At 41.0% G+C, this 14,618-nt stretch overlaps 1 protein-coding gene across 2 annotated transcripts in view; it reads left to right on the top strand.

Moving 5' to 3' along the window:
• Nucleotides 1–9,099: 9,099 nt before the first annotated feature.
• The window catches only part of UNC5C (unc-5 netrin receptor C), a 359,471-nt gene continuing 353,952 nt past the window's right edge, over nt 9,100–14,618 (top strand). The window contains exon 1 of one of the 2 annotated variants that reach the window (XM_019463841.2): nt 9,100–10,354. In XM_019463841.2, the coding sequence (XP_019319386.1) occupies nt 10,231–10,354 (124 nt within the window). In that variant the 5' untranslated portion in view covers nt 9,100–10,230. The remainder of the gene's footprint in view (nt 10,355–14,618) is intronic. The other variant, XM_019463843.2, reaches the window with a different exon arrangement.

The following is a 14,618-nucleotide window of genomic DNA, read 5'->3' on the forward strand; positions in this document are numbered from 1 at the left end:
GAAGTTGGATGCTTAACCGAGTGAGCCACCCAGGCGCCCCTGAACTGGACTTTAAAGAATGGTTAGTCTACTTGTAAGAAAGGATATTTCAGGTAGAGTAAAGATAATGAGCAATGCAAAGAGACTTGAAGATATCAATTTCCCAGGTAATAGGCTGTGACCAGACAAAAGATTTAATTCTTGGAGCACTTGGGTGTCTCAGTCAGATAGGTGTCCAACTCTTGATCTGCTCAGGTCACAATCTCACTGTCTTGAGATCAAGCCCTGCATCTAGCCCCATGTCAGGCTCTGTGCTGAGTATGGAGCCTGTTTAAGATTCTCTCTCTTCTTCTCCCTTTGCCCCTCCCTCACTCTCTCAGAAAGAAAGAAAGAAAGAAAGAAAGAAAGAAAGAAAGAAAGAAAGAAAGGGAGAAAGAAAGAAGAAAGAGGAAGGAAGGAAGGAAGGAAGGAAGGAAGGAAGGAAGGAAGGAAGGAAGGAAGGGAAGGAGGGACAGAGGGAGGAGGGAAGGAGGGAAGGAGGGAGGGAGGAAGGGAGATAGATTTAATTCTTGGGAGAACGGAAGTTGACCATGCCAAGGGCATGTGAGTTTCCAGTACCTGTCTCTAGATATCAACACCTCTCCTCAGATAACTTATTTTAAATATTCTTGGGAGATTTCAGCATTCTCAGGTATTCAAATACATTTTCTTCAAGTTAGTTGGCTCTATCTCCTACAATCACAAATTTCTTCAATAGATTCTTCCTAATCTATAACCGCTGCTGTGTGTAGTCTTTGGATGAAGTAGTTAACAAAATGAAAAGTAAACCATTGCCTGTAAATGGTCTCGTTGTATTTTTAAAAAGCAACATGTCAGCAGACAAAACCAAAACAAAACAAAAATGAACAAGCAAACAAACAAAAACAATAGATGAAGGATGAGGTCCTCTTTGACCTCACTGGTGTCAGAAATGCAAGGTAAAATTTACCTTTGAAACTCATAATCATCAAGAGATTTTCCTGGTTTCACAAAAATATAAAACAGCAAAAGACAATAAAAATGTCATTTGTTAAATTAAAATACACATACATTTATTGTATCATTTACTCATTTGTTTGTTTATTTATTTTTTTCATTATGCAGCCAGGGTCCTCTAAGAGTTAGGCATTGGAGTAGGTAGTGTTGATGATTCAAATACTACAGTAGAGTAAAATCCTTCGGAGAAGCTCAAAGTCTAGACAAGCAACATATGTCAACAAGCAAGAAAGTAATTTTAAAGGCTTTATTCTTAAGAGTACCTAACTTGTAATTTTCTCATAAATCATAATGCTTTGTTGCCCACTGATCTTACTCTGTAATACCAGGCTGGTAGACCATATGGGTGATAATCTGAACCATTGTTGCTTCCTCACTGTTAACTTGATCTCATTCTTCTTAACTTTTGTTTCACAGGGTTCTATTTAACATACTTATGGAATACTCTCAAATTGTTTTACTCTTTCTTGCCCTATGTTTTTTTATTTTCCTCAATTCTATAAGACAAAAAATGTATTTCCTTTTCTCTCTTCTTTGTTCAATATATTACTAAAACAAACCAAAGAAAAAATCAATCATGATTAAGATAAGGCTAGTTAGCACTAATGTAACATCTATGTTAAGGAAAATAAAGTCTCCCTGTTTCCAGTTGAAATTAGACATGAAGTAGAAGGGACGGTTTCATTATTGACAGTTGTTGGAAATATGAGAGTAACAGAAATCTCACTAATATTTTACATTTTCTTCCTCTCTCTCCGTAATTTATACAATAAGTATAAATACCACGTTTTGTTTAATTACAAATTGTTTGACTGAATTATATATTCTGTAATATCAGTGTTTTCCTTACACATGTTTAATAGGATTTTGTAGGCTGAATTCTAGACCATAATTATGGCATATTTCTATAAAATAAAGTACTACACATTTCTAACAACGAACTTGCAACTAAATTCAGAAAAAATAGAAAGTAAAAGATTTCTAATCTGTAAGAACTATTTTAGGTTACATATCATAAGAATTTCTTATGTATTTGTTTTTTAACATGTTTGTTGATTACCTTTTCTGTGCCAGACACAATGTTAGGGACTATGGAAAAAATAAATATGGTTATATAAGCAAAATATTGCTGCATCATTACAATATTGCTTGAACAAGCCATTTCAAGTTCCAGTGAACACAAGTAGTCCTAAGAAATTAATGTATCCTCCTCACCCTTTAAATCTTATTTCTAATTCATTAATGCCTTTAATTAAGTTGAAGGTAGTTTACTATTGCAAGTAGCTTTTCAGGGTTACATAGTTTATTTTTAATTATTCATGAATATTTAATACTATAAATTTTTCATCCTGTGTTCTAGAATTAGTAACCACCATCCCACTTGAATGTTGTGTATATGTCCTCTTCACTTGCTATCTGTCTACTACTAGTTATGTTTCCAGTCTCAGTGCTTCTCATCTTGATTTGGGGAATAAATTTTGTGATTTTTCTCCCCTCTTCAGTCAATTTTACACATTGATGCAAGACATTGTCATGGTAGCATCTCATTGCCTAAAACCCTTTGGTAGCTTTCTGGTATCCCCATACTGTAGGCTAATCCACATAGCAAACCATGAAAAGCCTTCCAAAAATTAGTTCTATCTTCCTTTCCAAATTTACCTTGTGGTATTTGCCTGCATCTAAACAAACTTGAATTCAAATCTAAATCTGACACTATTACAGCTAGGTAAGTCACTCAACTCTACTAAGCATTGATTTCCTCACTTGTGCTTAAAATGAAGATAGTAATAATACCTACTTCATGTATACTATTGTGTGTATTAAATGAATGTCTATATCTATATCATCTATCTATATCTATATCTATATCTATATCTATATCTATATCTATATCTATCTATCTATCTGCCCAATGAGTGTTCAAAATTGTTAACAGAATTTTTGGTAATTATAATTTGTAGTAGCTTCAAATATAATGCTACACTGCTGTCTGTGCTCCAAAATAAGTCACTCAGTACTTGACATACATGTTCCACTCTTCTTTCCTTCTTTTGCCCCAGTTGTTTCTTCCATCTAGAATGCCATCCTCTGCAACTTAGCTAACGCAAATTCTATTTACCCTTCAAGGTTCAGGCCTGATGTAGTATCATTTAAGACTCTGCTGGTCATTTCAGTTTGAAGTAAGTGCCCTTTCCTCTTATCTCCATCAGCCATGTAGGCATACCTCTCCCGCTGCACTTCTCAGAATCACTCTATGTAGGTCTCTAGTCTGTCTTATACTCTACTAGCTTATTAGCACTACAGGGGAGATTATCATCTGATTTATCTTGAACTTCATCTGAGGACACGATTTCTTACACCATGCATATCAGACACCTCTTGCTGTGATAACGCTGCATTAAAAATCACCCCAGATCTCAGTAGCTGAAGAAACATGTAGGTTTTTTTTTTTTTTTCTTCTTGCTCATGTGTCATTGGGTCTACTGCAACTCCATTAAGCAGGCACCAGGCTCCAGGCTCCACATCTCTCCACGTGTCTCTCATCCACCTTGGACTGATGGTTACCTAGGAAATGTTATTGTAATGACTAGTGACAGGAGCACATGAAAACAAGTAGAAGTAAACAATGAAAGGAATTGGCACACTTTAGTTTCTGCCCACATTCGCTGGCAAAAGCCAGTCTTGTGGCTAAGCCACCATTGGTGAAGCAGGTAAATCCATCCCACCTATGGAGAGTGAGACAGCAAAGACAAAAGTCAATTCTCTTAACAGGAAAGGAGCAAAGAATCGGAACAATGCAATCCCAGCAACTATGTTTATTCCAGAACTCTGTTTTTTAAGGACAGGAGTTCCCCATAATGGACTTTGGGAAAGAGGGCCTAAGGCAATGAGGAATTAATAAACAGGTTTTTAGGACCGTAAAATGATAATATTTGCATTCTAGAAGGTCATTTTAGGGTGTGCAGAGAGCATGGATTGGAATGTGAGGGCAGAGTAGCTACCAAGGAAGTAATTACAAGAGACCATTGGGGAACTTGCCAATACATTGTGTGTCTGTGGGGCTGGAGATAATGGAGTAGGTCCTGGAGACCTTCAAGTAGTATAATGGGATGGATTTAGTAATTTAATAGGTAATGTGGGCAGAAGGGAGGGACATACTGAGAACAGCTCCAAGTTTACACTAGGGTGGTATAATTCATGTATAGAGAGCCATACCACTAGTGCTATTCTTTAGATGATTATGCAAATTAAGTACAATAGACAATATTGAACATATCCTATCACAATAATGTCCTAAGCATAGACACATTACAAAGCACTTTTACACACATTTCATCTTCAGGACAACTTTATGTGTTCATATTTTTCCCATTTTGTATAACTAAAAAATTAAAGTATAAAGAAGTTACAAGACTATGTGAGCAAATATATTAGATAAATAGAAACTTAAATCCATGTTTCCTGATTCAGAATCTTCCCACCATTCCATAAAGTATCTTATGTCTTCAATCTATAACACAAGAGAAACCACCAGAGTCCAATTTGGTAGATAAATTTAAAATAAAGTGCGGTATTTGAAAGCTCTAATAAGCAATTATTATACCTATCCCTAGTAATCTTCTGAGTTACATATCATATTATTTTCCTTCTAACTTTGAGCCATTCATCGTTTTCTCTTCCTTAGAGCAATTAAAGTACAGGACACAAATGCAGAAATCATACGGGATTTTATTTCCTTCTCTTCATTTATTCTTTGGTTCCCTTTCTTCTTTTCTTTTTGCCTTCCTACTTTTGTTCCTTGTATCCTTATTCTTTCTTTTCTCTCTTTCCTTTCTCCCTTCTCAGTCTTTCATGTTATCTTTCTTCATTTTTTTGTTTCTTTTTTCGTTTGTCTGTTTGTCTCTTGTAAATGTTATCTCTATACCCCAACTATAAACTCCTTGAGGGAAAGATACTATTTCAGTACTATACACTTCTCGAAGCTCAGTAAATACACTCCAGTGGACTAAAGAATAGTCTTCTGGGCAAAATTGACTAGCCATTGACTAGCCATTCTGTTTCCTCATGTATAAAATGGAGATAATAATACAAGTACAATACATATTATTGTGCTTCACTTTATTGTGCTTTGCAGGTATTGCGGGTCTTTTTTTTTTCTTAACTGAAGATTTGTGGCAATACTGCGGTAAGCAAAACTATTGGCTCAATTTTTCCAACAGCATTTGCTCATTTCATGTCTCTGTGTCGCATTTTGGTAATTCTTGCAATATTTCAAAATTTTCAGTATTATTATACTTGTTAGTGGTGATCTATGATCAGTGAGTATGACTCACTAAAAGCTCAGATGATGGTTAGCGTTTCTTAGCAATAAAGGATTTTTAAAATTATGGTATATACATTGTTGCTTTTAGACATAATGCTTTTGCACATATAATAGACTATAGTATAATGTAAACATAACTTTTATACGCACTGGGCAACCAAAAAATTCATTCAACTCACTTTATTTCTATATTTGCTTTCTCGCAGTTGTCTAGAACTGAACTCACAATATCTCTGAGGTATGAGGGTTAAATGAGATAGCACACATAAAAGAGCTCAGAATTGAATCTGACACACTAAGTGATCAATAAGTGTTAGTCATTACTAATATAGACATTTGTATCCATGGCTTTTGAATTATGAAAGGCAATGACTTCTCCTTTTTGCTTAAGCTGGTTTAAGTTGGGTTTCTACCACTCGCAACCAAAAGGGTCTTATCTAATACAATTACCATAAAGCATAAGGTCCCAGAGTGTATAGGCTTATGGCAGGCCAACTTCCTTTCTGTGGGCTGAGGCAGAGAAGGAGGATTGGCTCAACTGAATCTGGACCATCTGGCTCCTTTTAGTTGATGTCATCAGTAATTTTACCTGAGTATTTTTCCAACTCCTAGTTAAGAAAAGTTTTCTCATCACCGTCTTATTTATATTCACTAAAATCCTCCTTCTTCTATGTTGCCAGTTAATAATATCTCTGGTGTGATTATTTGTTTTTAAATACACATAAAAATACAAAAAGTGGGGAATTACACATGAGAGAATAAAATGAAAGAAAATATTTCTATAATTAAAATATATTTTCTATTGTTTTCAATGTCCCTAAGCCTTAGGCTGGAAACATTCACATACTAGTTTACAGAAAATAATATTATAACTAAGCAGTCTACATGCTAAATAGCATACTTTCTTGGTGTAGATTTCTGGAGGGATATGCAAGGGATTTGCATGTTTAATTCCCATTAGCACCTGTCACTGGGATTTATTATCCCAGAGTTAATTCTCCACTCACTGCAGCCAAGAAAAAGGAAGCCCTTGTACATGGATTTAAATGAAGCTTTTTATTTTTCAAAATGCGATGAATTTCATGTTTGTTCCTCAAACACCTGCAGTAGTCCAACCTGGAAAAAGTCATATTTAAATTCATTTTTGGTAAAAATTTGCCCAAACTTGATTTTATTCAACAATTAGAAAAGCCTGTTCATAATCTGAAATTTTTTCTTGGAGGAAAAAAAGAAGTTTTAATCAAGGACTTAGGTTGGTTTTAAAATTCATTGGCTCTCATTCTTCCATTCAATATTCAATAAACATTTATTGACCACCTATTATGTGCCAGGCAGTTTTCTAGGTTCTGAATATAGAGTGGTTAAAGTACTAGGAAAAAAATTCCTCCCCTTCAGGATCCTCCATTCTGTTGGGGAGTACGCAAACATACATATACACAAAAACATAGGCATACACACAGACACACATATACACACATATGTATACACATAGACACATACACATATATTTATGAAGACATATATACATGTACATATATATGTTTATATAGAAGGACTGCTATGTAGAAAGTCAAAGCAAGTGAATTCAATTGAGTGTTAAAAGATATATGCTATTTTAGGTTGTTGGTCAGAGAAGGTCTCTAAGCAGTGACATTTGAGCCCAGATCTAAGTGAAGTAAGTTAATAATCCAGTGCTCAGAAGCCTATGAAACACTGCATTATCTATTTCATAAAGAAAAAAAAAAACAGGCAGAATGTTGATACACAAGGTAAGTTCCATCTGCAACCATAGATTGTAGAAAACTCACCTGCTTAATAAGGCTGATGCATCTGCTGGTATTTTTCCTGTCCTTGTTCTTATGCTCTTACTCCCCACTCTGTTTTCCATCTCATTTCTACATGCCACGTCTCAAACCATTCTCCTGCCCTCTTTAGGCTGAATTTCAGTATTGAACTACTTTTTCCTTCTTGTCTCTTCCTCTTTCTTTCAAAGAATTAATTCCATGCAGTATCTTTGAGCACTTCAGTGTCCCAAACAGGATTGCATAACAATTTAATTCTATTTAACTAACTAGACTTTGAGGATTCTTCCCTATTTAAACTTTATGACAATCAATCAATCAATCAATCAATATTGATTGAGCACCAACTATATATGGGCTCTGTGTTAGGAGCCGGGGATGAAATGATGAACAAGGCAAAGTCTCTGCCTTACAAGAGTTAAATGCTAGCTAGAAAAGATAAGCAATAAAATTGTAAATGAGTAAGCAAAAAAAAACTTTCAGATGTTACTACAATGATAGTATATGTGAGGATTTCTTAGTATCTAAGCTGCTGTCCTTCCTGGAAAAATTGTAAAGACAGATATGAAATATAATCACAGCTCCTTCTGGTGATATAATCCTCAAAATAAATAATGGGCATAAGCTGCCTAGCTGCACTGTCCATCATAGTTGCCACTAGCCATGTGCCTATTAAAATTAAATTAATAAATTACATTAAAATACCAGATTTGTACTAGCCACATTGCAAGTGCTCAATAGCCACATGTGTCTAATGATTATTATTTTGGAGAGCATAAATATGAACATGTTCCTCACTGCAGAAAGTTCTGTTGGACAGCACTTATCTAGATAGCATGCAGCTGATGAAGCTCTTTCATCAATGGCAAGAATAGTAGCTAACAATTTCGTGTCAGGTGCTTCACATATCTTGAACTCCTTGATTTCTCACAAAGCCCTATAAGAGAGTTACTGGTACTAGACCTATCTTATAGATACAGAAACCGAGGCACCTAGTTTTATTGTTCAATATCTGTCAGCTAGTCATAAGAAATGCTAAGAATTGAATCCAGACAGTCTGGAGTCAGAACCTACCCTCTTACCAAAAGATCCTGGTATCTGGTATGGGTAAGGGAAAGTGAAGAGGGTAAAGGAGAGATTTTAGCATGACGGGCAGCACCTCCACAGGGGGAAAAAATGGCCAGATTTGTCAATGTCTTTGCCAAGTATGACCTTTTCAGATCTATCAGACTCATCCAAGACAGGTCTTACTGGCTAAAGGTTTAGATGGAGGTTGGCAGGCAGAATCATGGAATGCCAGCACTGAAAAGAACTTTAAAGCCATGTAATGAAATATTTCATAGATGAAAAAACTGAGACATGCAGTTTACCTGACCTGTCCAGGATAACAAAGTGAGATCTCAAGCTTCCTGCCTGTGTGTGTGTTTACACATTGCCCCCTTGGCACCAAGAGCTTAAAATTTCCATGATATATTATTTATTATTAGTTTAGGAGTGTACTAATCTTAGGAAGAGGTTTCGTTCTCCCCAGAATGTTGGACTTGCCAATGTGTATCGACCTTTTAATTCATCCACTTTTCCTTTTGTCTAGCCTGTCATTTTTTCCACCCATTCTTACATTCTTCCGTCATCATTGCAACAGGGATCCAAAACCTAACTACCCAGGCTAGTCTTTCCAAATAAATAAATAAATAAATAAATAAATAAATAAATAAATAAATGGGGGAAAAGTATAAAAATGCATAGCATCAGTTTGAGTTCTTACACCGTTAGGAATTTGGAAAATATGTCATAGTTTCCACCATCACTTTAAGTGAGTACCTACAAATTTTGTTGTGCATCGTTTCTGGGAGTTTCAGTATCAGGCATCGTCTCACCACCCTTTACATACTCAACATTGCCAGCCACCAGGATGCACGCAAATAAAGCTCTATTGAAGAATGAGTTTTCCTTTAGCTTTTAGTTTCTGTTCCACTACGGAGAAGTCATGGGCACCCAGAACATAAAGCAGTCTGAGTGGCGCTGACAACCCCAGGATTGCAGCGGGGTGGGACGCTGCAAATCTTCTTGCCTTCTTCCCCACCACGCAGCACTTCAACTTGAGCCCGCACCCAGCTTAATCAATCACAAGACCCCAAGTCGTAGAGCGAGTCCAGTCCTGGGGAGTCTGGCTCAGGCTTTGCCGGCGCCGTGGAGAAGCTGGCAGGCGGCAGGCTGAGCTCCAGTGGACACAGCCAAGAGGCTCGGGGCGCGCCCGCTGCGCTCTTGGAGTCCGAGTCTGGCGCACCGCGGGAGGCAGGCGCGCTCCCACTCTCCGCAGCCGCCTCTGCCCTCAGGTTTCTCTCGCCCGGCTTCCGCGGGTGAACCAACAGCCGGTCTCCACCTCCGGCGCTGGGCGCGCATCTCCCTCCAATCCTTGCTTACATAACGCGGGCGGGCGCGCTCCCGCCGCCGCTTACCCCCCAGCGGAGTTGGGCTGCGCCCTCCACGCCTCCGTGGCGAGCGCCTCTGCGCGCCCGTGCGCCCCACGCTAGGAAGTGACTCTCCTTGGCCACCCAGCAGCGGCAGCCTGGACGTCTCTCCGCCGGCGTGAGCTAACTGAGATTGGAGACCAGAGAGCCTCACTGTGCCCAACTCCCTCCCTCAGCTCCCACCTCCTCCCACTTCTCGCTTCCTCTCCCTCCTCCACCTCCCCCCACCCCCTTGCCTGTGTGTGTTCGGCACTGAAGAGGGGACCCGGAGAGCAGTCCAGGCTCGGCGCGCGGCGGAGCTGCGGCTGCTCCTGCTGCTGGGGGCAGCGGCGAGGTGGCCGCCTTGCGCCTCCCCGGACTTCCCAAGTGGGGGCAGAGCAGCCGCTCGCGGAGCCGCCAGTTAGAAGGCACAGGGAAAGAGGGACCGCCAAACTCCTCCTCAGCGTCTCCTCTCCACCCCCTTTTGGCTCCTGCCCTTGGAGAAAGTGGAGTGTGGCTCTTGGTTATCATTATTTCTTCGGACTGCTTCGTGGTGCACGGATTCTCCTGCTTCCCAGTGGGGTTTTCCGCTGTTGGCGCGTCTCTCCGTGTGGTTCCGCCCGGCACACCTCTGTCGACGATGAGGAAAGGTCTCCCGGCGACAGCGGCCCGCTGCGGACTGGGACTGGGATACGTGCTGCAAATGCTCGTGCTACCTGCCCTGGCCCTGCTCAGTGCCAGCGGTACCGGCTCGGCCGCTCAAGGTAAGAGGGTCCGCCAAGCTCTGCGGCCACCTCCCTTCGCTTCTTCCTCCCCTCCTTCCTCTCCTCCTCCCCAGTTCTCCTGGCTTCCTTAAATCGCCTCCTTGCTCCCAACTGGAAATCAGCTTACATTCCACTTTCCCAACTAGTCAAGAAGCTTCATTATTTTTAATCCATCTTCCAAGATGGGCACGGATGGACCAGGGACGCTCGGGGTGTGGACACGCATCAGTCTCTGGGCATGTGGGCGCCTTGCGTATCTTTCGCACTTTCCGCTCCACATTCACACGTTGTGGCATATTGTACACACGGAGGTTTGGAGACTCTTGGTGCGGGTGGCTGTGTGGTATGCCATGGGTGCACCGCGATGCGCAGAGGCTCCCCGCGCTGAGCCACATCTGGGGTTGCGGGATCTTCAGGGAGTCTCTGACACGCTAGACGCCGAAGGGCGTTCAGCTAAGGAAATGTGTCCATTACCGCCGAGGACCCACCAGCGCCGGTGCCACTCTGCTGCTGCTTGGGGCGCTGTGGACATGCACAGCGCAACCCGGACCCGCCACCCAGCCTGCGGCAGACACCGGGCCGTGCACGCCTCCACACTCTTACCCTTTCCGTGTCTCCCTCCCAGTAAGCTATGGAGAAACTTAAAACCCAAGAGCTCTGGGGGAAACGGACTGGTTGTTCAAACCAAATACGAAACTCCCCCGGAGAAACGGGCCAGTTTATAACTCTGACATTTTAATTTAACGCGTCTGAGCTTTAAAATAAGTGTTCGGGGCCTTGGGCAAAACAGGGGTGGGGAGAGGAGCGGTCAGGAGTTGAGGGTGGATGAAGAAGGAGGGGAGGCGCGGGGGCTGATTGCCAAGCTCCCTTCGTGTCCCCCGGGTTTGAAGTGGTAGCGGCAGCTTCAAGCCTTCCGAGCCCAGGAAGCGGACTGGAAGGGAGACGGAGAGGAAAGAGCCAACGTTTGCCCCCTCTGGGGTGTGTTTCGGGTCACCTGGGCCCCCAACCTTCTGGCCCAGCCGAGCGCCCACCTCGGTCTTTTCGACCAGTTCTCTGGTGGTCGCTGGCTCAGGGGAGGCAGCTGTTTTTCGGTAGGGTGGGGGTGGAGGAAGCGTTTGCAGCATTCGGAGGTGATTCAGGGATCCCATCCTCTCGGTTACACTCCTTTCCAAATTTGGAGAGCAGAGGAGGTGCGGCGTTCGCCTCAACTCCCCCGGCGTTGCTCTGTGGCTCTGACACTCTGGAGGTTCCCGACTGCATGCCCTCTGATCTGCGAAGGCACTGGGGGAGAGGGCGTTGGAGGTGGAGGGGAGCGCTGAGCGTTAGCGAGTGTGGTCCGCACGAGGAGGTAAGTGATTAGCGAGGCTTTGTGAATTAGCGATTGCTACTTGGGGAGTAAATTTTGCCCTTGCCTAGCTAAGTAGCCACGCTCATAAATCCTTCCTTCCCTTCTTACCAGATGCCTCCCATCCCCGAGGTTCTGTCCTGGTTTTCTTATGCAAACTCCCAGAGCCCATCTGTCCATTTTACAAGGGAGTCTTCTGGAGAATCATAGGAACTTGTTGTAGGTTTCTTGAAATTGGTAGGAAGTTCTCTGGGTAGCAGCCAAGGGTGTTTAGAGAGGGGTGTTTGGAAGTTTAAGTGAACAACCTGATGAATAGTCGTGGAATCAACACCGAGACGCCCTTGTGGGATTCGACTACTGTTATTGGGCGCACAAAGGACCCAGCCACGGGGTGGGGCTCAAGGGGCGATGGCGGGGACTGGACGATGGGAGACCTGTTTGGGAAAAGGACAAGTTAAAGTCCCCCAAGATGCCAAACAGGAGATCTAGGATTCTTGCCGAGAGCTTACTACAGCCAAATTAAAAAGACTGGGTCAGAAAAAAAAGATCAATAAAGATCATCACACAGGAGACTGTAAGTGGATTAATATTGAAAGAAGGGAGAGAAATTAAAAGAAAAAGATGCTCAAGACAGGCTGAGCGGGCATGTGGCACTTGCACTTTTCTGACAGATCAGGCAATCCAAGACTGAACCTGCTCCTCTAATCTTAAATGGGAAAATAAAATGTATCCTCGTGGGTATGTGCATTTCAGTGGTGTTCTCCATGTAGTTTAGTTATTTCGGTGCCTGGTGAACATGCTTATGTTTGAATCTTGTGGTCTAGAAAGACGCTATAGACTACTTTTATCTTTGTCATCCTCCATGTTTCAGGACACCAGCTCTTCCTGTGTTGTCGGTTAGGTATTAAAATGTAGAAAGCACCAAACTCTATCAGCTGCAATCACCATCATTCTAATCCATTTCCCCAGCCTGTTTACTGTTGAACTACTATTACACTTTCTTCTCAGAAGCATACTTTTATATTGGTCTGGCAGTCAGACCTCCTTTTCCTTCTAATTTCTTCTTTCGCCTCTGTCTTTGGACTAGAACACCGGGGAAACCTAAGACAATGTTGCTTCCTCAAGGTCTGATTTTCATGTGTTGAACACTTGAAGATGGAAATGAACTATTTTTTTATGAATGGAAGTACATATGCAATTAAGATGAGAGAGTTAATTTAAGTACTTGACAATGTGGATGAGATTTATTCTGTTAGAGAAGTACTAGAAAAATGAGAAGTTTTAGAAAATATGTATGTCTTCACAAATTGCCAAAAAAACAACAGATGTTTAAGATTTAAAACAAAAAAGCATAATAGGTATTATTTGCAAGTGTCCTGTGTTTTGTAACTGTGGTTTGCATAAAGACAACTGGCATTTTATTTAGATCCTTGGGAGATTCTCCAGGCTTTAGGCCACAACTTTCTCCTTTCTGGCTATGCCTTAATTGTTTCATTCAGGATTGCCGGAAACTCTTAGCTCCAGGGAATTTGTGTCATTTCTGACTTCCAAGAATGAAAGATTCTACTAGGAAAAGTGTGTAAGTGTGTGTGAGTGTGTGTGTGGTGTGTGGTATGTATTTGATCAGTGTACCTCAGAGTTAGTGCCCTCCTGTTATAGAAATGCATTTATTTCTGGATTACATAGCATCGATATTCTGCTTATCTAGCACCAACTAGTGTTATGAGTGTTAACATCACCAAACTCGGAACAGAAAATCAGTGAAGACTCTAATCATATTAGGAATATTTGATATTACTGTCAGTTACTTTGTAATGTTTTTTTAAAGCAAATACTATACTTCTTCCTACAAAAGGGTAGAAATTACCTTCATGCATTTATGCATATTGGCTTTGGGGAGCTAGACAATTGGCATGAAGGATAACTGAATTTCATTACAGTTAAAAAATGTATTTTCTCCATGTACAGGAGCAGAGTAAATACATAAAATCACATTTGGAATTTTCAAAAAGAAAGAGTAGGCTAGTTTACTTTTGTTTAGAAAAAAAACAATTTCGGGCATTCTACCTTAAGAAATGCTTAAAATGCTTCAGAGGACAAACTTTTCAAGTACTTGCAAAGAATGAAGATCTATTAGATTGTTAACATTCATTAATTTCTTTTCCTTCTGTATTCTGGATCCTGGGGATTCAGGGTTCAACAAGACAAGTTCCTGGGATATCTCCCGTTTTAGTCTGGGAGCCCGGAGTCCTGATCAAAATTCATACTGATCTTAAAGCAGACCCTCTAAAAACATAAAGGAGGCGTGAGCTCTATAGAGGCAAACCCTCCTAGCTTATTTAAAATTATTGTTGAGACTTAAAAATAACTGTTCTCTAATGTATGCTACCTTCTCCAATTAGTGCTAACAGCCAGAGTGTGCTCTATTAGGCCTTAACTGCATTTAGCACTTTTCTGATTTAGGTCATGGCTTTGCTGGAGCAGCAGAGGGAGTCACTCTCAGAAGAAACATTAAAATTACAGGCTGCAACCACTTCAAGAAGATAATGGGGAAGACAGTAGGGGTGGGGATTGGGCCATAGCCGCCATGCCTTGCGATTTTAACCTGCTTTTTTTTTTCAGTTTGACTTTTGTATTTGTGGCAGTTAAAAACAAACCTGTTCACATTTCCCCACAAATTAGAAACCTATTAGCTCATTTGGAGAGTGCATGAGAGAGTGCAGTTCTTAACAAACAGTCGTTGTGCCCATATTATGCCCCAGACAGTGCTATTTGTTAGGGAAACAGAGTCAAGAGATACCATTTCAGCCTTCAAGGAAGACAGACTTATAAGCATATAACTATAACTCACTGTCTGAAAAGTAACAGTGAGCATAGGTATAGTACTTTTTGGAATCAAGTATCAACAATTGCAAACAT

This window comes from Panthera pardus, unplaced genomic scaffold, assembly GCF_024362965.1.
Source record: "Panthera pardus isolate Hobbes unplaced genomic scaffold, ASM2436296v1 HiC_scaffold_13, whole genome shotgun sequence".
In the NCBI taxonomy this organism is placed as follows: Eukaryota; Metazoa; Chordata; class Mammalia; order Carnivora; family Felidae; genus Panthera; species Panthera pardus.